The 27,309-nt window shown below is 42.6% G+C and overlaps 1 protein-coding gene across 2 annotated transcripts in view; it reads right to left on the reverse strand.

Annotated features, from left to right (window-relative positions):
• Positions 1-345: 345 nt before the first annotated feature.
• Positions 346-27,309, reverse strand: part of LOC120055789 (lysine-specific demethylase 4A-like) — a 34,935-nt gene continuing 7,971 nt past the window's right edge. For both annotated transcript variants that reach the window (XM_039003756.1, XM_039003755.1), the window contains exons 9-22: positions 24,176-24,399; positions 23,863-24,035; positions 22,749-23,413; positions 22,250-22,514; positions 17,856-18,034; positions 17,398-17,617; positions 16,310-16,386; positions 14,625-14,680; positions 11,874-11,982; positions 10,580-10,768; positions 7,176-7,346; positions 4,624-4,743; positions 4,046-4,138; positions 346-2,253 (exon numbers count right to left, since the gene is read on the reverse strand). In XM_039003756.1, coding sequence (XP_038859684.1) covers positions 2,113-2,253; positions 4,046-4,138; positions 4,624-4,743; positions 7,176-7,346; positions 10,580-10,768; positions 11,874-11,982; positions 14,625-14,680; positions 16,310-16,386; positions 17,398-17,617; positions 17,856-18,034; positions 22,250-22,514; positions 22,749-23,413; positions 23,863-24,035; positions 24,176-24,399 — 2,682 coding nt within the window. In that variant the 3' untranslated portion in view covers positions 346-2,112. The remainder of the gene's footprint in view (positions 2,254-4,045; positions 4,139-4,623; positions 4,744-7,175; positions 7,347-10,579; positions 10,769-11,873; positions 11,983-14,624; positions 14,681-16,309; positions 16,387-17,397; positions 17,618-17,855; positions 18,035-22,249; positions 22,515-22,748; positions 23,414-23,862; positions 24,036-24,175; positions 24,400-27,309) is intronic.

A 27,309-nucleotide genomic window follows, 5' to 3' on the forward strand; every position in this document is an offset into this window, starting at 1 on the left:
CAATTTTTTTGTTGTTGCCTACTACATGATTCCATGTGCTATTTCATAGTTTTGATGTCTTCAATATTATTTGACAATGTAGAAAATAGTAAAAACCCTTGAATGAGTAAGTCCATAGATTTGGGCCTAACACATTTATTTAAATTGACTGAATTCCTTATGAACTGTAACTCAGTAAAATCTTTGAAATTGTTGTGTATATATTTTTGTTCAGTATAGACAGGTAGACGTAATAAACTGGCCGGTGAGTGTATATCTTTCAATAGGATCTTACTCAAGTGAACTATGTCTGACAGGATGTTTGAAATTAGTGTATGAAGGGGACAGGAAACAAGAGACGTGAAATGAGCTTTTCTCAGTCCGGTCTTTACTGCAACAGTTGATGTTTAGAAATGTAATGCACATAGTTGACGCTTCCCGTGTACATACCAAATCAATCCAAGCGCTTCAAACAGTAGCCATGGAAACAAAACGGAAATCAGCGGTGCGGCTCAAGATCTGGAGGGGGGGGGGGTGTGTGTCCTCCTGAGATAGACTTTACAGCTTTAAATTAGCTACATATACAATACTATCCAAAGATGGTAACAATTTATGTCAACAAGGAACTTCGACAAAGCATTAGGAGGAAGAACATTCTTCTAATGATATGAAAATATATTTTTCCTATAACTGCAGAAAGTTTTTTTCTCACTGGTTGTGATAGGACCACAAACCAACTAGTATACACCTAGGCTGTAATTGACCAACACTAACTTTTCTGCACACGCTCAGTTATGTACCTGAACTTAACGGCCACCTGCATAAGCAATAATAGACATGCCATGGGTACTTTAGGGAGAGAATTAAGTGCTTTTTGCTGCAGGAGCAGGACGTTGACCCATGTTGGCATATACTATAGAGAATGACAGAGGCCTCAAGGCCATTTTAGCATGTGCCTCACTAAAATGTATTGAACTGAGTGGGACTTCCAACTTCATTGGCTGATTCCTCCTGGTAAACCTGTTGGAGTCATGTCCAGCCAGGTCATCAGGAGGGATTAGCCAATCGTGAAGAAAATGTACTACTTCAAAATGGAGATTGCACGGGGAACACCATTGAGGCAATCTAAGACGCCATAATGGGAACTATGTAGGGAAGCTCTCGTTCATTCTCTATGGCATATATACACACACACTACCAATGTAACCCAGGATGGCTTACAAAAAAACAATAACAAGAATCGAGAACCAACTTGCGTCCAAAAACCTATCATCATAACAAATAAATACATCTTGGGGATATTCGGAGATTGTAAGCACAGTGAGCTGTGGTATCAAACAGATGCATTCTCAAACTCATACAACTTACATAAATTAAAATGCAATAAATCCAAAGCTTTAAAGTTGTAAAGCTAAACTTAACAAGAAAACACTGCCCTTTGAACTTAAGGCTTGGGCTACTAACTTCTATCTTCCTATTGTCACAGTAGACATTATCAAACCTGCACATTCCTATGAAGTCCATAAATGTATGTATTGCAAAGAGTATAAAGCAAAGCATGTTTGGGGATTAAAAATAAATCAGTCAACAGCATGTTACTGAAAATCGGATTGAATAATGGCCTGCATTGTGAAATACCATTGTTTTCGTTGACCAATTAATGCTTTTGGATGAGTAAAGCGCGATATTAAAATGCCACCTCAAGTTCAGAGGAGAAACAAATTGTCCAAAGAGGGCAGGAGTTAATGCAGACATGAAATTCTAGAGTTGAGCAGGTCGTCATCGAAAGATGTAGAAGAATAAAAATAGTTATATATATATATATATATATAAACCTGCAGTTCCGGTTCAATGGGTAGTTCCAATTCCAACTTGTATATTTTATTGAACTATTTCAGCAAAAGAGGATAAAGATAGCATTCACAGAAATAAGGGGTGGGGGGGGGGGTTCATGAAGAGCAGAAACTCCCTTAAAGTCCCAGCCGTGGTTTACAAAAATGCCCAAGGGACATGGGAGAGTTTGTTCGTACTGGTACCCAGGGTTGGAGCCACTTGTCAAGGCTGTGGGTGCCCAGAGATGCCCCACTCTCTGGGTGTTTGGTGAGTTTACAAGGAAGTAGAGAAAGAGGAGGGTTATTCCATGATAGCTCTGTATATGAGAGGCTCGATATAGTCCTCTCTGTAACGGGAGTTGATGACTCGCTGTCTTTTGGAGCCCTGCTTCACCTCCTCCTCCGTGAAGATCCCGTCGAAGCGCATGTCTGATGCCTTGGACTGAAGGAGTGAGAGACACAGGCCATGAGAACGTTAGCGACCGCTTAGCTATGAGTTAAGGTGGCACCATTAAAAAGGTAGTATCAACGTATCATAAATAGAATTGAAGAAAAACATTTACATACAGTACCAGTCAAAAGTTTGGACATACTTACTCATTCCAGGGTTTTTCTTTATTTTTGCCATTTTATACATTGTAGAATAATAGTGAAGACATCACAACTATGAAATAACACATATGGAATCATGTAGTAACCAAAAAAAATGTTAAACAAATCAGAATAGATTATATATTTGAGATTCTTCAAAGTAGCCACCCTTTGCCTTGATGACAGCTTTGAACACTCTTGGAATTCTCTCAACCAGCTTCATGAGGTAGTCACCTGGAATGCATTTCAATTAAAAGGTGTGCCTCGTTAAAAAGTTAAATTCCACAAATTATTTCCTTCTTAATGTGTTTGAGCCAATCAGTTGTGTTGTGACATGGTAGGGATGGTATACAGAAGATAGCCTTATTTGGTAAAAGACCAAGTCCATATTATGGCAAGAACAGCTCAAATAAGTCCATCATTACTTTAAGACATGGTCAGTCAATACGGAAAATTTCAATAACTTTTAAAAAGTTTCTTCAAGTGCAGTCGCAAAACCATCAAGCACTATGATGAAACTGGCTCTCATGAGTAACGCCACAGGAAAGGAAGACCAGAGTTAACTCTGCTGCAAAGGATAAGTTCATAAGAGTTACCAGCCTCAGAAATTGCAGCCCAAATAAATGCTTCAGAGTTCAAGCAACAGACACATCAACATAAACTGTTCCGAGGAGACTGAGTGAATCAGGCCTTCATGGCCGAATTGCTGCAAAGAAACCACGCCTAAAGGACAACAATAATAAGAAGAGACTTGCTTGGGCCAAGAAACATGAGCAATGGACTTTAGACCGATGGAAATCTGTCCTTTGGTCTGATGAGTCCAAATTTGAGGTTTTTGGTCTTTGTGAGATGCAGAGTAGGTGAACAGATGATCTCTGCATGTGGAGTTCCCACTGTGAAGCATGGAGGAGATGTGATGGTGTTATGCTGGTGACACAGTCTGATTTGTTTAGAATTCAAGGCACACTTAACCATCATGGCTACCACAGCATTCTGCAGTGATACGCCATCCCATCTGGTTTGCGCTTAGTGTGACTGTCATTTGTTTTTCAACAGGACAATGACCCAACACACCTCCAGGTTGTGTAAGAGCTATTTGACCAAGGATAGTGATGAGTGCTGAATCAGATGACCTGGCCTCCACAATCACCCGACCTCAACCCAATTGAAATGATTTGGGATGAGTTGGACCGCAGAGTGAAGGAAAAGCAGCCAACAAGTGCTCAGCATATTTGGGAAATCCTTTAAGACTGTTGGAAAAGCATTCCTCATGAAGCTGGTTTAGAGAATACCAAGAGTGTGCAAAGCTGTCATCAAGGCAAAGGGTGGCTACTTTGAAGAATCTAAAATAAATATTTTGATTTGTTTAGCACTTTTTTGGTTACTACATGATGCCATATGTGTTATTTCATAGTTTGGATGTCTTCTATTATTCTACAATGTAGAAAATAGTAAAAAGAAAGAAAAACCCTTGAATGAGTAGGTGTGTCCAAACTTTTGACTGGTACTGTAGATAGGTATTATAAACATGGACCGGATCCAATATTCCTTTGATAAATTGATGATTTGTGATCTCATTTCATATGACCTAATCTGATATAAATCAGTTCGTATAAAGGAACATTGGGAGAGGCGCGTCTCACCATTCGGGACTTGACTCGTTTGGGCAGCTCCTCGTCTAGACTGTAGACTTCTTCCCTCTTGGCAGACAGCGACGACCCGTCCTCAAACTCCATCTGAGTCAGCACACAAAACAATGATGACGTCGCACAACAATTTCATTTTTTTTAATGCATGTGTTCTGTATGAAGTGCATGTAAAATATGTGAATTCGTATGTGAAAAGAGTAGCAAGAATAAACAAAATGTTTAAATTAAAGAAGAAAACAACCCTGCTTCTGGAGAGCTACCCTCCTTGAGGTTTTCCCTCCAACCCCAGTTGTAACGAACCTGATTCAGCTTAACAACCAGCCAATTATTAGAATCAGGTACGCTAGATTAGGGCTGGAGTGAAAACCTACAGGACCGTAACTCTACAGCAACAGGGTTGGAGAGCCCTGCTATAGAGCTTGAAACTGTGGACCACATCTGTGTTTGATGTGTTATTAGAACACCTATACTTGCTACCCTTATTACAACCCATGCTTTCCCTGTAAAACCTTAAACCCTGTAAATCTGATGAACATTGTTGAGGCGAGGCAAGTTAATGTGGTCCCTATTACCTGGTACATAGGGATGGAGTGCGACGCGACAAACTTGGCCCCGTAAAGCAGGTTGTCGGTCCAGCGCACCTGCACTACGTCGCCCACTGTTGGCGGGCCCAGCTTCACGCAGTCCCGATTCTGAAACCAAACCATAAGACAGGCTCATCATATAGGTCATATGGTTAAATACACCAGAGGGGTAACACTAAAAAGCAGGATCAATGAGTCAGCTAGCTAACTTTGCTGAACAACCAAATAACTATTGATTTTCTGGTTTGTTAAGAAAAGCTAAACATAGATACGAGTTTTAGTTGTTGAGTCAATGAGACCATGCCCATTTCAAAAATTATATTTCAAAAACATTTAAGCAAGATAGCTGGCTAACTCAATGATCCTGCTTTGTAGTATACCTATCTGGACCATTAAAGCATGTCAATATAGCCAACAGCCCAAATGGATTGATTTGTTTCCACTTTTTAGGATTGGTGAATTTCTATGATTAATACTACCACTGTTTTTGCCATACCACAGTAGCCCACAGCTTGCACTGATAAAAACAGATTGATCTATTGGCACTGCTGCATTAGGGCTCCTCATTGTAATACAATGACATTGAGAAAGGTAGAGTTACAGTAGAAACTGTGTCACATTTGTTGCCATGGCGACTGCAGCTTGTTAAGCATATATATATATATATTATATATTTTTTTTTTATTCAATAAAACTTTACAGTCCATTTGTTACAGCGAACAACGAAAAATGTGTCTTTTGCTCTTTGTCAACACCTCCAGATTAGACGTCGACCGATTAATCGGAATGTCCGATTAATTAGGCCGATTTCAAGTTTTCATAACAATCGGAAATCGGTAATTTTGGATGCCGATTTTGCCGTTTTTTTTACACCTTTATTTAACTAGGCAAGTCAGTTAAGAACACATTCTTATTTTCAATGACGGCCTAGGAACGGTGGGTTAACTGGCTTGTTCAGGGGCAGAACAGATTTTTACCTTGGCAGCTCAGGGATTCAATCTTGCAACCTTACGGTTAACTAGTCCAACGCTCTAACCACCTGCCTCACGAGGACCCCGCCTGTTACGCGAATGCAGTAAGAAGCCAAGGTAAGTTGCTAGCTAGCATTATACTTATCTTATAAAAAACTATCAATCATAATCACTAGTTATAACTACACATGGTTGATGATATTACTAGTTTATCTAGTGTGTCCTGCGTTGCATATAATCGATGCAGTGCGCATTCGCGAAAAATGACTGTCGTTGCTCCAACGTGTACCTAACCACAAACATCAATGCCTTTCTTAAAATCAATACACAGAAGTATATATTTTTAAACCTGCATATTTAGCTAAAAGAAATCCAGGTTAGCAGGCAATATTAACCAGGTGAAATTGTGTCTTTTCTCTTGCGTTAATTGCATGCAGAGTCAGGGTATATGCAACAGTTTGGGCCGCCTGGCTCATTGCGAACTAAATTTGCCAGAATTTTACGTAATTATGACATAACATTGAAGGTTGTGCAATGTAACAGGAATATTTAGACTGATGGATGCCACCCGTTAGATAAAATACGGAACGATTCCGTATTTCACTGAAAGAATAAATGTTTTGTTTTCGAGATTATAGTTTCCGAATTCGACCATATTAATGACCTAAGGCTCGTATTTCTGTGTGTTATGTTATAATTAAGTCTATGATTTGATAGAGCAGTCTGACTGAGCGATGGTGGGCACCAGCATGCTCGTAAGCATTCATTCAAACAGCACTTTCGTGCGTTTTGCCAGCATCTCTGCTGTTTATGAATTCAAGCCCATCAACTCCCGAGATTAGGCTGGTGTAACGGATGTGAAATGGCTAGCTAGTTAGCGGGGTGCGTGCTAATAGCGTTTCAAACGTCACTAGCTCTGAGACTTGGGAGTAGTTGTTCTCCTTGCTCTGCATGGGTAACGCTGCTTCGAGGGTGGCTGTTGTCGATGTGTTCCTGGTTCGAGCCCAGGTAGAGGCGAGGAGAGGGATGGAAGCTATACTGTTACACTGGCAATACTAAAGTGCCTATAAGAACATCTAATAGTCAAAGGTATATGAAATACAAATCGTATAGAGATAAATAGTCCTATAATAACTACAACCTAAAACTTCTTACCAGGGAATATTGAAGACTCATGTTAAAAAGGAACAACCAGCTTTCATATGTTCTCATGTTGAGCAAGGAATTTAAACGTTAGCTTTCTTACATAGCACATATTGCACTTTTACTTTCTTCCCCAACACTTTGTTTTTGCATTATTTAAACCAAATTGAACATGTTTCATTATTTATTTGAGGCTAAATTGATTTTATTGATGTATTATATTAAGTTAAAATAAGTGTTCATTCAGTATTGTTGTAATTGTCATTATTACAAATAAATCTTTAAAAAATAAAATAATTCGGTATCGGCTTTTTTTAGGCCCTCCAATAATCGGTATCGGTGTTGAAAAATCATAATCGGTCGACCTCTACTCCAGATAGCATTTTATGATGCCAGCAACCAACGATACAGGTGACGCTTCCTCACCTCAATGTCCTCTGGGAAGAGGTTGTCGCTGTAGGAGCCGTCGTCGAAGACGACCTCGTAGAAGGTGGCGATGGTCAGCTCCAGCACCTCACACTGGTAGTAGCGGCCATTTTTGTGCTTACAAATAACATTCTGGCCCACCTCTAGCTCTCGCATGGCCGCCTTATTGCGCTAGGAGGTAAGAGGACAATAAAAATCACACACCCCACTCCAAATAGCAAGGCCATTAGCCCCCAACAAAAACTGCTCCCCGGCACCGATGACATAGATGTGGATTAAGGCAGCCCCCCCCCCCCCCCCCCCCCCCGCAGCTTTCTGATTCAGACGGATTTGGTTGAACGCGGAAGACACACACACACCCTTTCCCTAGCACCATAAACAGATGACCATAAAGATAAGACATGTTGTATATTTCCAATAAATGAATATGCCATCTGGCAAGCATAAATACATTTGAAGGTGGCCTCGTAAAAGCATCTGCTTTGTTATTGTTTAACTTAAATGTAAATGTAAATGTTATTGTTTAACTATTTTCTACTTTTAAAACAGAGCCGTATATTTAAATTATATAATTTCAAAATATATGGCTCTGCTTTTAAAGTTAACTCAGCTAAAATATTGAAAACTAGAAAATGCATAAGCCGGTTAACTGTTTAGAAAAAAATCTTGCTGCCATATTGAGCGAAGAGATTAAAAACAAATATTTACAATTATCACACCATTCAACATAGCACCATAAAGAAAACAGTTTATTCCACTTAAAGATTAAGACACTTGGTAAGAATAAATAAATGTGAAGGTAAAAGTAATTTCAGTAGCGGTGAAATTCTCTCTTCATGTTAGACATCTTTTTAAGTTAACTCAACAAAAAGGTATTAAAATGCATGAGCCGTCAGTTAAGAAAAAAACATTCAGAGAACATTGATTTGCATTTCATTGAACATCAGTCCTGTGTCCGCACTCATGTCTTATTATTTTACAACAACCAAATCTTGCCCGATTAGCGAAATAAAGCACTGAGGCTGAGCTTCGACAAAAGCCAGAGAGCCTTCAGCTCCTTGGGGGGGGGGGGGGGGGGGGGGGGGGAATTGGGTGCAGCCCGCTGCACTGACTGACTACATCAGAGCAGCAAAAGGCACAGAGACAACCAGCAGAGCTGAAGCGTTGATCTTCGCTCCAACCGTCGCCAATTACAGGAGTATTAGTATAAAAGAAACATAAACCGTCCGGAGATACAGCTTTTTATACAGAACACACACACATTGTGATATCTGTATAACGTATGGGATTCTGAAAGTGTTTTCTGTATACTCTATTAATATTTGTAACCTGACTTACCTTTTGTAATGGCCCGAGGGGATAAATAAAGTTGTACTGAATTGAATACAGTGTTGTGTTACAGCACTGAGCATAGACGATTAAACCGATGGCCTAGGCTATACGACTGTAAACAAACCATAGAACTACCCGAGCTGAGAATGAATGACAGGCTAACCCACACACACAAACAAAAAAACTGCAGACCAGATGTGCGTATGCCACCGATTGTATCTGAAACTTGTTTGGACTCACTCATGCAATGCTCGCAACAACACTTCACATAAGGTGGCTGACAAATAATAAGCGTGTAAACACACAGGTTCCAAGAGTCAGAGAATTCTTTCTTCATCATGTCAAAGTGGCTGTACCTGCTTGCAGGCATTCTAGGTCTCACTGTAAGGGATAGGACATCATGTTTCTATATGGTCACATGGTCTCTGGTTTGGAGTTTGTTGTTGTTGCACATCATTTAGATGGGCATTTCATTAGGGAAGTGTGTTTCGTCTAGTTTCAAACTGGCTTTCAACCTGAAAACTAAGCTGCAGGTATTGTCTGCTGTGCAAACAACATAGTGTCTTCAGAAAGTATTCATACCCCTTGACTTATTCCACATTTTGTAGTGTTACAGCCTGAATTCAAAATAAATTTTTCCCCTCCGCCCATCTACACACACACACAATACCCCATAACGACGAAGTCAAAACATGTTTTTCCAAAATATTTTCACATTTATTGAAAATGAAATACAGAAACACCTAATTTACATACGTATTCACATCCTAGAGTCACAGATGTTAGAATCACTGTTGGCATCGATTACAGCTGTGAGTCTTTTTGGGTATGTCTTCAATAAGAGTTTTCCACACCTGGAGAGCAGAATATTTGCACATTTCTCTTTTTATAATTCCTCAAGCTCTGTCAAGTTGGTTGCTGATCATTGCTAGACAGCCATTTTCAAGTCTTGCAATAGATTTTCAAGCTAAATTAAGCCAAAATTCAGGGTTGTCTTGGTAAGCAACTCTAGTGTATATTTGGCCTTGTCTTTTAGGTTATTGTCCTGCTGAAAATTGAATTTGTCTGCCAGTGTCTGTTGGAAAGCAGACTGAACCAGGTTTTCCCTCTATGATTTTGCCTGTGCTTAGCTATATTAATTTCTTTTTATCAGCCCAAAAAACATAGTCCTTGCCAATGACAAGCATACCCATAACATGATGCAGCCCCCATCATGCTTGAAAATATGAAGTGGTAATTGGATTTGCCCCTAACATAACAATTTAGTAACTTACTGTAAACAAGTTGCATGTTTTGGAATATTTGTATTCTGTACTGGCTTCCTTCTTTTCACTCTGTCATTTAGGTTAGTGTTGTGGATTAACTACAATGTTGTTGACCCATCCTCAGTTTTCTCCTATCACATCTATTAAACTAACTGTTTGAAAGTCACATTGGCCTCATGGTGAAATCCCTGAGAGGTTTCCTTCCTCTAACTGGTGTATTGATACACCATCCAAAGTGTAATTTATACATTTACCATGCTCAAACGGACATTCGATGTATGCTTTATTTTTTACCCATCAACCAATAGGTGCCCTCTTTGCGAGGCATTGGAAAACCTCCCTGGCCTTTGTAGTTGAATCTGTACTTACAGATAACTGTAGTCCATCCAACCTATTATGTGACTTGTTAAGCAAATTTGGACTCCTGAACTTATTTAGGCTTGCAATAACAAAGGGGTTGAACACTTATTGACTCTAAAAATGTCTAAATAAATAATTCCACTGACATTATGGGGTATTGTGTATACGTCTGACAAATTCTCAATTTAATCAATTTTAAATTCAGGCTGTAACAAAATGTGGAAAAAGTCAATGGGTAGGAATACTTTCTGAAGGTACTTGATTGTGGAGGCAATAGAAAATGGCAACAAACTCAATATGCAGAGGTAGGAATAATTGCTGTGATATTTGAGATATATTTTTTTAAGAGTTAGAAAACTCTTATATAACCCTCTAGAAATATGTAATGCCCCAAAAGTGTATCATCATATGTTTGCACTACATGAACCCCTCCCCTGTAATAGCTACCTCCGGCAGGACGGGTGTCTTGTGCCTGTAGCAGGTGACGTGGACGATGAAGGGCCAGTCGTCAGGCTGCATGAGCTGGCCAGCAGCCTGGGCGCAGGTGGGGTGGACGGCGGTGATGCAGCGGCCATGGGAACACTGCACACAACAGCCCACGTCCCTCTTCACCCGCCGCTTACAGTAGAAACACTTCTGCGGGTGGGGGGATAGGGAGGAGGGAGATGGAGGAGAGGGAGAGAGAGGGAGGGAGAGAAGGAGCAGCGGGAGTTGGAAAAGGAGAAGAGGAACAGCAGTCAGAGGAGTAGAAAGAGAGAAGTGAGAGGAGGGTCAGAGGGAGAATGGGACAAAGTGGGGGGGGGGGGGGGGGGGGACAGAGGGGAGGTGGAAGGAGACATGGGCATTGAGAAAATTACAATGTCTTCTTTCTCACTGTTTCAAACTCCCATGTGCCACATTTTCTGTCATTCCCAGTCCAGTTAGAAAATTGCCTTTTCTCATCTGGACAAAAGCCCGTCCTCCGTGATAAGTGGTCAAAGACATGTCAATTAGTTAGTAGGCAAACGGAAGAGTGTCCTCCCCGCCTTGATAGCCATCTTTCATAGAGGATACTTATGCTTATCCTACGTTTAAAAACATTTGATCAATAAAAATGTCTTGCACAACTAAATTTGTTTTTAGCACTTTACACATTTATTTGGGGCAACACCCCTGTAAATCCAATTTGCTTGATGATGCACGAGTGGAGAAGGAGAGCCATTTCATACAAGCATACTTTCATTCAAGTTCCCTCTCCTCGCCGGCTCTCTACGATTACCGTTGACCTTTTTCAAAAGGAGGCGAGAGAGAGGACGCACTGTAGACTAACATGGACAAACAAAGGAACCATACAGAAGGGGTCAGGACCAGAGTGAGAAGTGAAAGCCATGAAAAAGAGACTGACCTTCCAACATGGCGGAAGTATGATTTTAGTATGAAAAATGTAAGAGTTTGTGGTCATATGTACATCCTTAAAAACATAGGTGCTGGGCTAATGAAGAACACTTGGGGGGAAAAAACAGAAAGAACAGAGTGTACTACGCTCATAATAAGGAAAACAAGTAGTCCTAAACTCACAACAGACAGTCTATAGGGAACTTGAATTCAGTATCTCTCAACAGCTGAAAAAAACTGTGTCAAATGACTCAACACCGAAACCGAAAGGACAGGAAGTTGATACACATGTCACGTAGAAGTAACCTTGACCATGTTTGGGTCCTGTTGTGGTCTTGACTGTGGCTGTGGTGGAATGGTAGCTCACCAGTTGGAACCTGGCCAGAGGGATGTAGCTGAGATCCACGGGATTGCGGTGGGTGATGTTCACGAAGCGCGCCTCCAGGACCGCAAGCGCACACAGCACATGCACCCACCTGTGTCACAGGAAACAGGAGAGCACATCAAACACAGAGTATGTGTGTGATACAGCAGGGGAGAGTATCCACTGAGGAATTTTACTGGGCCTTCATTCCACCATTCAAGGAAACGACAACGTAGAAACGTTATTACTAACTATCAGTATGGCTCGGCTACATTAAACATATTTATTTGTATAAATACAAAAACGTTTGCGTCACATGTAGTCTAGACAAAAAAAAAAAATCATATTAGATCTTGTAATGCTACAAGATATAGGACATCTCCCTCATGCTAATGCTAAGCTACAGGACTGTTTTGCTAGCACAGACTGGAATATATTCCGGGATTCTTCCGATGGCATTGAGGAGTACACTACATCAGTCACTGGCTTTATCAATAAGTGCATTAATGACGTCGTCCCTACAGTGACTGTACGTACATACCCCAACCAGAAGCCATGGATTACAGGAAACATCCGCACTGAGATAAAGGGTAGAGCTGCCGCTTTCAAGGAGTGGGACTCTAACCCAGAAGCTTATAAGAAATCCCGCTATGCCCGCCGACGAACCATCAAACAGGCAAGCGTTAATACAGGACTAAGATCGAATCGTATTACACCGGCTCTGACGCTCGTTGGATGTGGCAGGGCTTGCAAACTATTACTGACTACAAAGGGAAGCACAGCCAAGAGCTGCCCAGTGACACGAGCCTACCAGACGAGCTAAATTACTTCTATGCTTGCTTCGATGCAAGTAACACTGAAATGAGAGCATCAGCTGTTCCGGACGACTGTGTGATCACGCTCTCCGCAGCCGATGTGAGTAAGACCTTTTTACAGGTCAACATTCACAAGGCTGCAGGGCCAGACGGATTACCAGGACGTGTATTCCGAGCATGCGCTGACCAACTGGCAAGTGTCTTCACTGACATTTTCAACCTCTCCCTGTCTGAGTCTAATACCAACATGTTTCAAGCAGACCACTATAGTCCCTGTGACCAAGAACACTAAGGTAACCTGCCTAAGTGACAACCGACCCAGAAACCCTAGACCCACTCCAATTTGCCCCAACAGATCCACAGATGATGCAATCTCTATTGCACTCCACATTGCCCTTTCCCACCTGGACAAAAGGAACACCTATGTGAGAATGCTATTCATTGACTACAGCTCAGCTTTCAGCACCATAGTGCCCTTAAAGCACATCACAAAGCTAAGGACCCTGGGACTAAACACCTCCCTCTGCAAATGGATCCTGGACTTCCTGACAGGCCGCCCCCAGGTGGTAAGGGTAGGGAACAACATCCACCACACTGATCCTCAACCTGGGGGCCCCTCAAGGGTGCGGGCTCAGTCCCCTCCTGTACTCCCTGTTCACTCATGACTGCACAGCCAGGCACGACTCCAACACCATCATTAAGTTGGCCGATGACACAACAGTGGTAGGCCTGATCACCGACAACGACGAGAGAGCCTATAGGGAGGTCAGAGACCTGACAGTGTGGTGCCAGGACAACAACCTCAACGTGAGCAAGACAAAGCAAATTGGAGCAAATTGAGAGCTTCAAGTGCCTTGGCATTCACATCACCAACAAACTAACATGGTCCAAGCACAACAATACAGTCGTGAAGAGGGCACGACAAAACCTATTCCCCCTCAGGAGACTGAAAAGATTTTGAATGGGTTCTCAGATCCTCAAAAGGTTCTACAGCTGCACCATCGAGAACATCCTGACGGGTTGCATCACTGCCTGGTATGGCAACTGCTCGGCCTCCGACCGCAAGACACTACAGAGGGTAGTGCATACATCCCAGTACATCACCGGGGCCAAGCTTGCTGCCATCCAGGACCTCTATACCAGGCGGTGTCAGAGGAAGGCCCTACAAATTGTCAAAGACTCCAGCCACCCTAGTCATACACTGCTTGCTACCGCAAGGCAAGCAGTACCGGAGCGTCAAGTCTAGGTCCAAGAGAAATCTAAACAGCTTCTACCCCCAAGACATAAGACTCCTGAACGTCTAATCAAATGGCTACCCAGACTATTTGCATTGCCCCCCCCTTTTACACTGCTGCTTCTCTCTGTTATTAACTACGCATATTCACTTTAATAACTCTATCTAGACTACCGTTCAAAGGTTTGGGGTCACTTAGAAATGTCATTGTTTTTGAAAGAAAAGCACATTTGTTGTCCATTAAAATAACATAAAATTGATCAGAAATACAGTGTACACATTGTTAATGTTGTAAATTACTATTGTAGCTGGAAACGGCTGAGTTTTTATGCCCATTATCAGCAACCATCACTCCTGTGTTCCAATGGCACGTTGTGTTAGCTAATCCAAGTTTATCGTTTGAAAAGGCTAATCGATCATTAGAAAACCATTTTGCAAACTGTTGTACTGATTAAAGAAGCAATAAAACTGGCCTTCTTTAGACTAATTGACCAGACACTTGACTAGACAGAGGCGAAAGCTAGCTTGGTCTGCAGGCATTCCCTGCCTTTTACCTTTACTGAAGTGTCCTAGCTGCAGCGGGTAGAGTAAAGTGAGACCACTGGCTGCAGACTAGAGTGGTTGTAGCGTTGTGTTTAACTACATGCATTTAGCCTGGATGCCTTCCATTAAATGGGTAGCTCCTCAAATCGCTGCACTACTCACTTGTCGTTGTTGGCTCTCTGTAGAGCTCCCCCTCGCAGTGAACACAGGCAGCAGTCCTGAGGGAGAGAAAGACACACAGATGACTGACCTAGTGTTAAACATCACATTTTGGTTACACATGATTTTATAGCCCTTTGCTTAGTATTTACAGTACATAGGGTGGCACAATTTGCCCAGCGTCGTCCGGGTTAGTGTTTGCCGGGGTAGGCCTTCATTGTAAATAATAATTTGTTCTTAACTGACTTGCCTAGTTAAATAAATAAAAATATCACTTGTGTTTATTTGGGATTCATTAAAACATCCCCATTTCATGCAACGTGGTGCCAGCCAGTTAGTTACTTAATGACTTAAATTCCTTCAAGTCATTACCAGAATGTACTCTTTATTAAAAATAAAAAAATAAAAATAATTTCTCCACGTTCTCTATGGCAATATCCTTTTGCAAACAAAGCTGGCCAGAGTACTGCTATTTAAAGTCCTTGCTGTGCTGCCTGGCAGAGACTATCTTGTAATGGGTGACTTTTATGGACCCAGGAAGCTAACTCTTGGGTTGCCAGAGACAAGTACTTGAACATAAGTGAGACCTTCTGTCATTTGTGCGGGTTTGAGATTGCCTAACTTGCAGCCAGGACTGCGCAAAAATCACTGACCTATAAAATCACCTTACATTCCAACTAATTACTCATGTGACTAAGATCAGCGATTCTGCTCCTGGCTTTGCTTAAATGCATTGGGTACACAGAGACAAAAGCCAGAATGTAAAGACACTGCCCTCTAGCGGTTAAGCTTGGTTATAACAAGTTGGGACTTCATCCAAAATGGACATATTTCACAGCTTGACAAGTACTTTTATTCTGAGGCAGAAATACGTTTCACTAAATAGTCCAATAATCAAGAACCACACACCCATACTAAGATTCATGACTTGGCGTGCGAGACCTCATATTGGATAGGAATTGAACTATCCAACATGGGGTCAGCAAATTTAATGAGGTTAAATCCAGGGTTCTCCCCAAAGAATGTAGATGGGGCGCTGCGTCACCCTGTGGACTGGCTGCCGCACTATGTAATACAACTCCTGGGGAGTACCCTGAAATTCGATTTGGCCTGCTCTACCCAAAAAAAGGAATGATGTAACGGTTTGTTATTATGTTGTTCATTTCAACTCTGGCGCCTGTTCACATGTAATCCCAGGGTGAAACTGAGTGACGTGCCAAATATCAGAACCTTATTCAGAAATGTGTGAAATTACATTCAACCTAACACTCTTTTCTTAATACAGTCAGGGAGTAGAGTGACTTGTAAACATAGATCCTCTCTTTTTCCAAGGCATAGATGTTCAACCTATGAATGATTCGCATGTGTATGAGCAAGAGTTAACATCCAGTTATATGTGATTTGATGCTATATTTTGTTGTCAGCTTTCTTCAATTAGCTTAGGTCTAGTTCTTAGAATCTATGAAGGAGTTTCATGTATATGAGCTTAGCGACAACATATCTCCTATCCAACCTAATTGTCAGTATTTATTTAACCTTTATTTTAAACATACTTTAGCAACGTCTCTTTCGCAAGGGAGCCAGCCCTGCATCATACTGTATGGAGCTAGCGTATAAAGTAGGTGCTAAGATCGTGTAATGGGGCTAGTGATATGGCTTCAGCTGTACTTGATTGCAGTACTACTGACCTCAGTTAAAGCGTTGGCCTCACAGCGGGCACACATCCACTCATCTGACACTTGGTCTGCAGAAACTCCATAGCAACCTGTGGGGGACAGGAAAAACATTTAGAGGCCACTTTCCGATTTAAAGAGGTGGCTTGTCACATAATTTATTAGTACGGTAAATCCATTGACGAAAGTGCAAATTATTGTTTAATCGTTTATTATTTCTGTAGATTTTGGAATGCTTGTTAGTAATTGTAAATTCTGAACTCTGGAATTAACTGGATTTTCCCTGAGGGCATATCATTGATTACGTCAAACATATTGAACACGTGCACTGGCCTCTAAACTATGGCTTGCCGTTTGGATCTTAGCATGGCAAAAAAGATATTTGACTCGTCAAATAAGCTTGTTGACCAATCAGGACCTGAATACAACTGAACGTCACATACTTTAAAGTAGTCACATTAATTTTTTTACGTAGTTATTACACATTGATTACACTATCACTCGTATTTCATGTCACAGCAATTCACCGATATGTAAGCTATGACGCTGGTAAAGTTGTGTCTAGCGCACCTGTCGCTGCCGCACGAGCGCAGACAAACCTCCCCAAGCTCTGGGACAGCTGTCATAAAAAAAAGCTAGCTAGCTGATGGATGCAAACAATGTTTTTCCCAAAAAACATAGCGGAACGACATTCTGTTTTCAGTAGCTATAGTTCTCTTGCTAGGTGTCATCTAAAATACCCCAAATGTATAAAAACAGGCTTGCACGTGCAAATTCAGCACACACGACCTTGTATAATAGAACGTTGTTATTTGACGTAAAAGTGTTACTTGACATTTATCCTTTTTGACACGCAAAGACCCAAACGGCATCCCATACTAAACAGTAGTGTTAAACGGACTGCTGGCATGAATTAACTGGGATTCAGCAAGAGCAAAACATTCGTTATCAATGGAAAACATGCTGTCTAAGAACCCGGTGTAAATGAACTAGAATTCATTGAAAGCGTAGCCTACAACACTACAATCAATTACAAATGAAATAAATGCTCAATCTAACAGGCTGTAAAACATGGTGATGGTGAATGAAGCTGGATTACTCACTGGCGTGAACGCGGACAAAGCACTGGGAGCAGCTGACCAGGAGGCTGGTACCGTCCTCCTCCAGGTGAGGGGTGGAAAGTTGGCCCACGCCGCTGTCGCTGCTGTTGTTGGTTTTGTCATTGGTGGTGCTGAAACACATCTCCGGGATCAGGGGCTTGGACCTCTGTCTGCCCCCTCGCCGGCCTTTTAGAGTGTAGCTGGGGTTGCCGCTAGACTCCGACTGTCGGAGAGGATGGAAAAGGGACCCGTATTAGTAGGGTTAAATAGTCATTTATATGATTGTTATTACGCTGACCGGGACTTGTTAGCTGAATGGTTTCAGGAAATCAAAATGGTAAAAAACAACATTTTTTGGACCTCATTATTATGTTTTGCGTTATCAGTCAAATAAAAACATTGTTTGGGTGCCTATGAACAACAGCTGAACTGTAGTTCGAGCAAGACAATGGAGTTCTTACCTGGTCATATGTGTGGAAAAGCAGGCAGATGGAGCAGTAGGGGGCCTGCAGGCCCATGAGTTTGTTGTATTCCCTCTCCGCCTGGGGGTTGTAGGGTCTACTCTGCCACAGCTGGGCCAGGGGCTTGGCCCACTCCTCCGTCTCCTCTGGTTCATCCTCCATATTCACATACAGCTCATCTGTAGGAGAGAATAATAGGGAGAGAGAGAAATAAACAGAGTGAGAAAGATGAACGAGGGAGGTTAAGTGAAAGGAGAAACAAAGAGCAGGGCTCTGTTCGAACACTCTGAATATGTACAGAACTTGCGTTGAAATCAGGGCTTGAGATTCGGGGTTTTTTGCCACTTTTCCTTCTGACAAGTAGAAAATATTTTTTACTTGCCCAAAAGCTCAAGTCATATGGAAAAAATGGTCTGTAACCATTCTGTGCATGACACAAGTAATTTTTCCAACAATTGTTTACAGACAGATTATTTCACTCTATCACAATTCCAGTGGGTCAGAAGTTTACATACACTAAGTTGACTGTAATTGATGTAATGGTTTTAGAAGCTAGGCTAATTTATATCATTTGAGTCAATTGGAGGTGTACCTGTGGATGTATTTCAAGGCCTACCTTCAAACACAGTGCCTCTTTGCTTGACATCATTGGAAAATCAAAAGAAATCAGCCAAGACCTCAGAAAAAATTAATTGTAGACCTCCACAAGTCTGGCTCATCCTTGGGAGCAATTTTCAAACGCCTAAAAAAGGTACCATGTTCATCTGTACAAACAATAGTACGCAAGTATAAACACCATGGGACCACGCAGCCGTCATACCGCTCAAGAGGGAGACGCGTTCTGTCTCCTAGAGATGAACGTACTTTGGTGCGAAAAGTGCAAATCAATCCCAGAACAACAGCAAAGGACCTTGTGAAGATGCTGGAGGAAACCGGTACAAAAGTATCTATATCCACAGTAAAACGAGTCCTATATCGACATAACCTGAAAGGCCGCTCAGCAAGGAAGAAGCCAATGCTCCAAAACTGCCATAAAAAAGCCAGACTACGGTTTGCAACTGCACATGGGGACAAAGATCGTACATTTTGGAGAAATGTCCTCTGGTCTGATGTAACAAAAATAGAACTGTTTGGCCATAATGGCCATCGTTATGTTTGGAGGAAAAAGGGGGAGGCTTGCAAGCCGAAGAACACCATCCCAACCGTGAAGCACGGGGGTGGCAGCATCATGTTGTGGGGGTGCTTTGCTGCAGGAGGGACTGGTGCACTTCAAAATAGATGGCATCATGAGGGAGGAAAATTAAGTGGATATATTGAAGCATCATCTCAAGACATCAGTCAGGAAGTTAAAGCTTGGTTGCAAATGGGTCTTCCAAATGGACCCCAAGCATACTTCCAAAGTTGTGGAACAAATGGCTTAAGGACAACAAAGTCAAGGTATTGGAGTGGCCATCACAAAGCCCTGACCTCAATCCTATAGAAAATGTGTGGGCAGAACTGAAAAAGCGTGTGCGAGCAAGGAGGCCTACAAACCTGACTCAGTTACACCAGCTCTGTCAGGAGGAATGGGCCAAAATTCACCCAACTTATTATGGGAAGCTTGTGGAAGGCTACCTGAAACGTTTGACCCAAGTTACACAATTTAAAAGGCAATGCTACCAAATACTAATTGAGTGTATGTAAACTTCTGACCCACTGGGAATGTGATGAAAGAAATAAAAGTATAAATCACTCTAAAATCACTCTACTATTATTCTGACATGCCAAATTTTTAAAATAAAGTGGTGATCCTAACTGACCTAAGACAGAGTATTTTTACTAGGATTAAATGTCAGGAATTGTGAAAAACTGAGTTTAAATGTATTTGGCTAAGGTGTATGTAAACTTCCGACTTCAACTGTACGTTTATGGTTAAATAGTTTCAAAATGATGACGGCCTCCGCTCAGATTCAAGCCCTGTGTTGTGAGATGGGGGAAGTGCCCTGTGTTGTGAGATGGGGGAAGTGCCCTGTGTTGTGAGATGGGGGAAGTGCCCTGTGTTGTGAGATGGGGGAAGTGCCCTGTGTTGTGAGATGGGGGAAGTGCCCTGTGTTGTGAGATGGGGGAAGTGCCCTGTGTTGTGAGATGGGGGAAGTGCCCTGTGTTGTGAGATGGGGGAAGTGCCCTGTGTTGTGAGATGGGGGAAGTGCCCTGTGTTGTGAGATGGGGGAAGTGCCCTGTGTTGTGAGATGGGGGAAGTGCCCTGTGTTGTGAGATGGGGGAAGTGCCCTGTGTTGTGAGATGGGGGAAGTGCCCTGTGTTGTGAGATGGGGGAAGTGTGCGGTGCGCAGCAGGCACTGTCCTTCACTCTCCGGTCTTGTGACCATTAAATCTGAACGAACCGTGCCTCAAGTACAGCGCATTCGGAATGTACTCAGACCCCTTGACCTTTTCCAATTTGTCAGTTCCAGTCTAATTAACAGGGTGGGTCTCCCATAGACACCAATGCAATAGCAGCTGGGTCTGGTCTACTTAACTTGGCTGCCTGAGCCATGGAACAAATTAAAATAGGGGGTGTAAACGTTTGCTTTTGCGCCCCCACTTATTTCCCCCTGCAAATTAACATAATGTCAAGTTACAGTTTCTGTATAAAAAAAAAATACGACCATTTATTTAACAAATGTTAGAACCCCGCTCCCCCCCAAGATGAATGGTTTTGATCACTAATGTTTAGGCAAATTCATTTTGAATGACCCCGGTGCGCTCATTTTACACCATTCCATTGATCCTAAAAGAAATCTTCACCCACCCGGGGCACTAGGCCATGCAAAACGAACTTGCCTATTGCTTCAATAGTTAAGCTATCCATATTACCGGAGCTTATAATATTTATATGGCAGATTCGCAGCCATCGAATAAAGCATTGATATATATAGTGCCTTTGGAAAGTATTCAGACCCCTTGACTTTTTCCACATTGTTACGTTACAGCTTTATTCTAAAATATATATATATTTTTTCCCATTAGCAATCTACACACAATACCCAATAATGACAAAGCGAAAAGAAGTTGTTAGAAATTTTTGCAAATGTATTAAACAAAAAACAGAAATACCTTATTTACATAAATATTCAGCTCAGGTACATCCTGTTTCCATTGATCATCCTTGAGATATTTCTACAACTTGATTGGAGTCCACCTGTGGTAAACTCAAATGATTGGACATGATTTGCAAAGGCACACACCTGTCTGTCTATATAAGGTTCCACAGTTGACAGTGCATGTCAGAGAAAAAACCAAGCCATGAGGTTGAAGGAATATCCGTAGAGCTCCGAGACAGGATTGTGTCGGGGCACAGATCTGGGGAAGGGTACCAAAACATTTCTGCAGCATTGACGTTTCCCAAGAACACAGTGGCCTCCATCATTCTTAAAAACGGAAGAAGTTTGGAACCACCAAGACTCTTCCTAGAGCTGGCTGCCAGATTCTCTGGTCTGATGAAACCAATAATAAACTCTTTGGACTGAATGCCAAGCGTCACGTCTGGAGGAAACCTGGCACCATCCCTATGGTGAACCATGGTGGTGGCAGCATCATGCTGTGGGGATGTTTTTCAGTGGCAGGGACTGGGAGACTAGTCAGAATCAAGGCAAAGATGAACGGAGCAAAGTACAGAGAGATTCTTGATGAAAACCTGCTCCAGAGCACTCAGAACCCCAGACTGGGGCGAAGGTTCACCTTCCAACAGAACAACAATCCAAAGCACACAGCCAAGACAATGCAGGAGTGGCTTCGGGACAAGTCTCTGAATGTCCTTGAGTGGCCCAGCCAGAGCCCAGACTTGAACCCGACATTTCTAAAAACCAGTTTTTTGCTTTGTCATTATAGGGTATTGTGTGTAGATTAATGAGGGGGGAAACTATTTAATACATTTTAGAATAAGGCTGTAACGTAACAAAATGTGGAAAAAGTGAATAGGTCTGAATACTTTCCGAAAACACCATGTCAACAGAATCAAGCCTGTGGATAATGTTAAGTATCCTTCATTATATTTGTCAAACATGACTGACGTTTAGCCTATATTTCTGTAATTAAAAGTCTCATTAAAGTTTGGCTACATTTTCTGGCACCTCGTGTCAGCATCGGTTTCGACATGAGGCTGTAGCCAATATGCATCACCTACACTTTGACATGTAGGCTTTTGTATTTATGTACATGAATAATAGATTTGAATATTATTTAAATGTTGGCCTCACTTATCCAATTCTGATCGGAGTAATTGTTTGATATTGTGATGTGTGCATTTTTAAAAACTTGTCCGACAATTTTGTTTACTTGTCCCCGAGTTAATATCGAGCCCTGCAAATGGTTGCTTGTTGTAAAAGTCCATGACGGCAATACATCCAGGAACTCACCGTCATCACTGGAGCTTTCCCTGGGCCTGAGTAGTGGGTGCTGTTTGGACAGCTTGCGGAGGAGAGGATACGGTTTGCTCTTCATGCTCTTGCATTCCGTCTGCTTACTCTGACTGGAATCCGTCTCCTTACTTGAACTTGAATCCGTCTGCTTACTTGGACTTAAGTTTGTCAGCTTACTTGGACGTAAGATCGTCGGCTTACTTGGACGTACGTTTGTCTGCTTCATTAAAGTTACCTCCGCCTGCACAGGGGAAAGACATTGCTGTGGAAAGAGAGGGGAAGAGGATGAGTAGCCATCAGCTGGCTCGTGTCGATCCACATCTAATTACATTTTCTGCTGTATGGCAAGTGTGGAAACATCCATGTCACATTTTCATTTTTAACATATTCACCTCTTAATATCACTCTCAACTATCATCACAAACTACACTACTAACTTATAACCAAACAGTAATAACTTCAAAAAAGATAACACCATGAAAGAGGGCAAACAAACCTTCCGCCTGTCCCTTCGGACCTCCGCCTCGACCCTCTTGGCTGCCTTGGTGTGTGCTTGGGTCTGGACAGGCTCTGGACTGCTAGGGGACCTGGCTTCGGACCTCTCCTCCCAAGCCTGGGCCTCGCCAGGATGCTGCCGCCACTTACCGAGGCCTTGGGTCTGGGCTTTGGCTTCAACCGGTTCTCCCTTACAGGGAATCTGTGCGTCGGCCTGGTTCTGCTCTCCTTTGGTAGATGGGACGTGGGACTCCTGCTGCTCGGCCTTGACTTGGGCCTGGGGCTTGGCCTTGAGTTGGAGGTGGGGTTGGAGGTGCCGTGGCAGGTGTTCCCTGGCGTAACTGTGCACATGGAGGTGGGTGTGGTGAATCTGCTGCTGGTTCTCACGGGCGTAGCTGTGGACCTGCAGGGCCTCCTTAGGGCTCTGGGTCTTATGAAAGAGCAGGCTGGCCACCCCTAGCTTTCTGATCGACTGGGTGGAGGGGCCAGTCCTGGCTGGAGGAGCCACTACTGGAAGGTGCCCGTTTCTGTGCGACTGGGGTTGAGCCAAAATGGCCACCGCATGATTGCTGGTGGAGGGGATGGTGACTTTTTGCGGAGTAGTGCTTCTGCTGCTGTTGCCCTGCATTGGGTCTGTCTTTACATTAGGGAGGTCCCTCAAGGTGACTGAAATACAAAACATGTGTATAAGGAGAAGCAATGGAGATAGCATTTCCAAGTATCAGAGTCCCATTGAGAATCAGTGATGCCGATCTATTTACTACAATAATCTGATTTTTCACTTTAAAAAATGTATACCAAACAAAAACCATTGCTTTCAAAGTTTAACAAACCATAGAACTCTATTCACAAGGACTAATTTTAACAGTCTCAGTGAAATTCCGCTACAGGGGAATTGCCCTAATACAAACACAAAAGAGGCCTAGATTCAAACAATTTAACATTTGGTGGTGGGATTTGTACACAAGCCTCGAGGCGCTGACATGATACATTAGTAAAATCAGAGGTAACATGAAAAAGTATCATACCATACATAATCTGTGTGGAGGTTTCATATAATTGCACAAGTTGTAAATTGTGAAATGAAGTGATGAGGTAGAAAAGCACAGCCTTACAGTCAGTGAGGTTCCCTGTATCTTTGCACTCCTCTGCTCCCGTGCCCTGACTGGTGAGGCCTAGTCTGGCTTTCTTCCCATGCTCCTCTTCCTCTTCTTCATCTTTAGGGACCACCTCGTCAGGTACATCCAGACACACTCGGTGCCTCTTGGTCCCTATCCTCTGTGTGGGGCTGATGGGCCACAAAACATTAAAAAGTTCATTTGTTTTTCATGTCAAGCATTTTAGAATGGGAATTTAAATCCATATAACGTAAAACAAAACAAAAAAAATCTGCTCGACCAACATAAAAATGAACAGATCTCTTCTGACCTCTTTCTCTCCCCCTCCGTGTTGAGCTCCTCCACACAGGGCTCATGTGAGATGCAGTCCTTCCCCTCCTCCTCCCCCAGGAACTCCTTGGCCTCTGGGGTGGGTCGTGAGTGGTCAATGGACCCCGTGTCCCGACCCGCCAGCCACTGCTCGTAGCGTTCCGGCTGGTACTTCTTCACAAACAGGTCCATGGAGATCTTCACCATGTCCTTCCTGCACGAACACTGGAGGCAAGAGGAAGGAACTATAAGTGCTAGGGAAGTAATCATTCCCCCAAAGAATGAAGGTTAAAAAAAACACTAAAGTAAAACTAGTCAGTCTGATAGTCCTTTTATTATCAATACTGTCTGATAAAGCTCTGTCTTTTCCCAGTTTTCCTCATTTAATATATATACTGTATATATGCCACAATGTTACTACTATAGCAGTCCTTGATAATGATATTAATGCACATGGTTGTTTAAAAGTGCTACATGTAGAATCTCAGAATGGCTCCCCTATGTGGAAGGTAGGGGAATTGCAACAGCACTAGGCTGCATTCAAAACAAATCTCCCCCGTCCCCCGCATCCCATTTCCTCGTAACATGTCGGAGACTCATTCTTAAGCCTTTTACTTTTTGTCCACCAGCGTCAAACACCTGTAAAAACTATATTGAGCAAAAAATATAAAACGCAACAAGTGTTAGTCACATTTTTCCTGAGCTGAAATAAAAGATCCCGGAAATGTTCCATATGCACCAAAAAGCTAATTTCTCTCAAATTTGGTGCATATTTTTTTTATTTTACATCCCTGTTATTGAGGATTTATCCTTTGCCAAGATTATCCATCCACCTGACAGGTGCAGCATATCAACAAGCTGGGGGACAATAAAAGACCACTCTAAAATGTGCAGTTTTGTCATGCAACACAATGCCACAGACGTCTCAAATTTTTAGGGAGCGTGCCATTGGCATGCTGACTGCAGAGATGTCCACCAGAACTGTTGCCAGAGAATTTCATGTTAATTTCTCTACCGTAAACTACCTCCAACATATATTTTAGAGAATTTGGCAGTACGTCCAACCAGATTCACACGCCAGCCCAGGACCTCAACATCCGGCTTCTTCACCTGTGGGACCATCTGAGACCAGCCACCTGGACAGCTGATGGAACTCTGGGTTTGCACAACCAAAGAATTTCTGCACAAACTAAGCTATGGACGACGAACACAATTATATTTTATTGATGGCAATTTGAATGCACAGAGATATCGTGACGGGATACTGAGGCCCATTGTTGTGCCATTCATCCTCCCCCACCACCTCATGTTTCAGCATGTTAATGCACGGCCCCATGTCGCAAGGACCTGTACACAATTCCTGGAAGCTGAAAATGTCCCAGTTCTTCCATTGCCTGCATACTCACCAGACATGTCACCCATTGAGCATGTTTGGGATTCTCTGGATCGAAGTGTATGACAAAGTGTTCCAGTTCCCACCAATATCCAACAACTTCGCACAGCCATTGAAGACGAGTGGGACAACATTCTAGAGGCCACAATCAACAGCCTGATCAACTCTACACAAATGAGATGACTTGCTGCATGATGTAAATGGTGGTCACACCAGATACTGACTGGTTTTCTGATCAAAGCCCCTACTTTTTTTGTTAATTGTTTTTTTAAAGGTACAGTGGAGAGAACAAGTATTTGATACACTGCCGATTTTGCTGGTTTTCCTACTTACAAAGCATGTAGAGGTCTGTAATTTTTATCATAGGTACACTTCAACTGTGAGAGACGGAATCTAAAACAAAAATCCAGAAAATCACATTGTATGATTTTTAAGTAATTCATTTGCATTTTATTGCATGACATAAGTATTTGATCACCTACCAACCAGTAAGAATTCCAGCTCTCACAGACCTGTTAGTTTTTCTTTAAGAAGCCCTCCTGTTCTCCACTCATTACCTGTATTAACTGCACCTGTTTGAACTCGTTACCTGTATAAAAGACATCTGTCCACACACTCAATCAAACAGACTCCAACCTCTCCACAATGGCCAAGACCAGAGAGCTGTGTAAGGACATCAGGGATAGAATTGTAGACCTGCACAAGGCTGGGATGGGCTACAGGACAATAGGCAAGCAGCTTGGTGAGAAGGCAACAACTGTTGGCGCAATTATTAGAAAATGGAATTAGTTGAAGACGGTCAATCACCCTCGGTCTGGGGCTCCATGCAAGATCTCACCTCGTGGGGCATCAATGATCATGAGGAAGGTGAGGGATCAGCCCAGAACTACACGGCAGGACCTGGTCAATGACCTGAAGAGAGCTGGGACCACAGTCTCAAAGAAAACCATTAGTAACACACTATGCCGTCATGGATTAAAATCCTGCAGCGCACGCAAGGTCCCCCTGCTCAAGCCAGCGCATGTCCAGGCCCGTCTGAAGTTTGCCAATGACCATCTGGATGATCCAGAGGAGGAATGGGAGAAGGTCATGTGGTCTGATGAGACAAAAATAGAGCTTTTTGATCTAAACTCCACTCGCCGTGTTTGGAGGAAGAAGAAGGATGAGTACAACCCCAAGAGCACCATCCCAACGTGAAGCATGGAGGTGGAAACATCATTCGTTGGGGATGCTTTTCTGCAAAGGGGACAGGAAGACTGCACCGTATTGAGGGGAGGATGGATAGGGCCATGTATCGCGAGATCTTGGCCAACAACCTCCTTCCCTCAGTAAGAGCATTGAAGATGGGTCGTGGCTGGGTCTTCCAGCATGACAACGACCCGAAACACACAGCCAGGGCAACTAATGAGTGGCTCCGTAAGAAGCATCTCAAAGTCCTGGAGTGGCCTAGCCAGTCTCCAGACCTGAACACAATAGAAAATCTTTGGAGGGAGCTACAGGAAACGTATGATCTCTGTAATTGCAAACAAAGGTTTCTGTACCAAATATTAAGTTCTGCTTTTCTGATGTATCAAATACTTATGTCATGCAATAAAATGCAAATGAATTACTTAAAAATCATACTGTGATTTTCTGGACACTTCAACTGTGAGAGATTCCGTCTCTCACAGTTGAAGTATACCTATGATAAAAATTACAGACCTCTACATGCTTTGTAAGTAGGAAAACCAGCAGTGTATTAA

Source organism: Salvelinus namaycush, chromosome 11 (genome assembly GCF_016432855.1).
Source record: "Salvelinus namaycush isolate Seneca chromosome 11, SaNama_1.0, whole genome shotgun sequence".
Taxonomy (NCBI): Eukaryota; Metazoa; Chordata; class Actinopteri; order Salmoniformes; family Salmonidae; genus Salvelinus; species Salvelinus namaycush.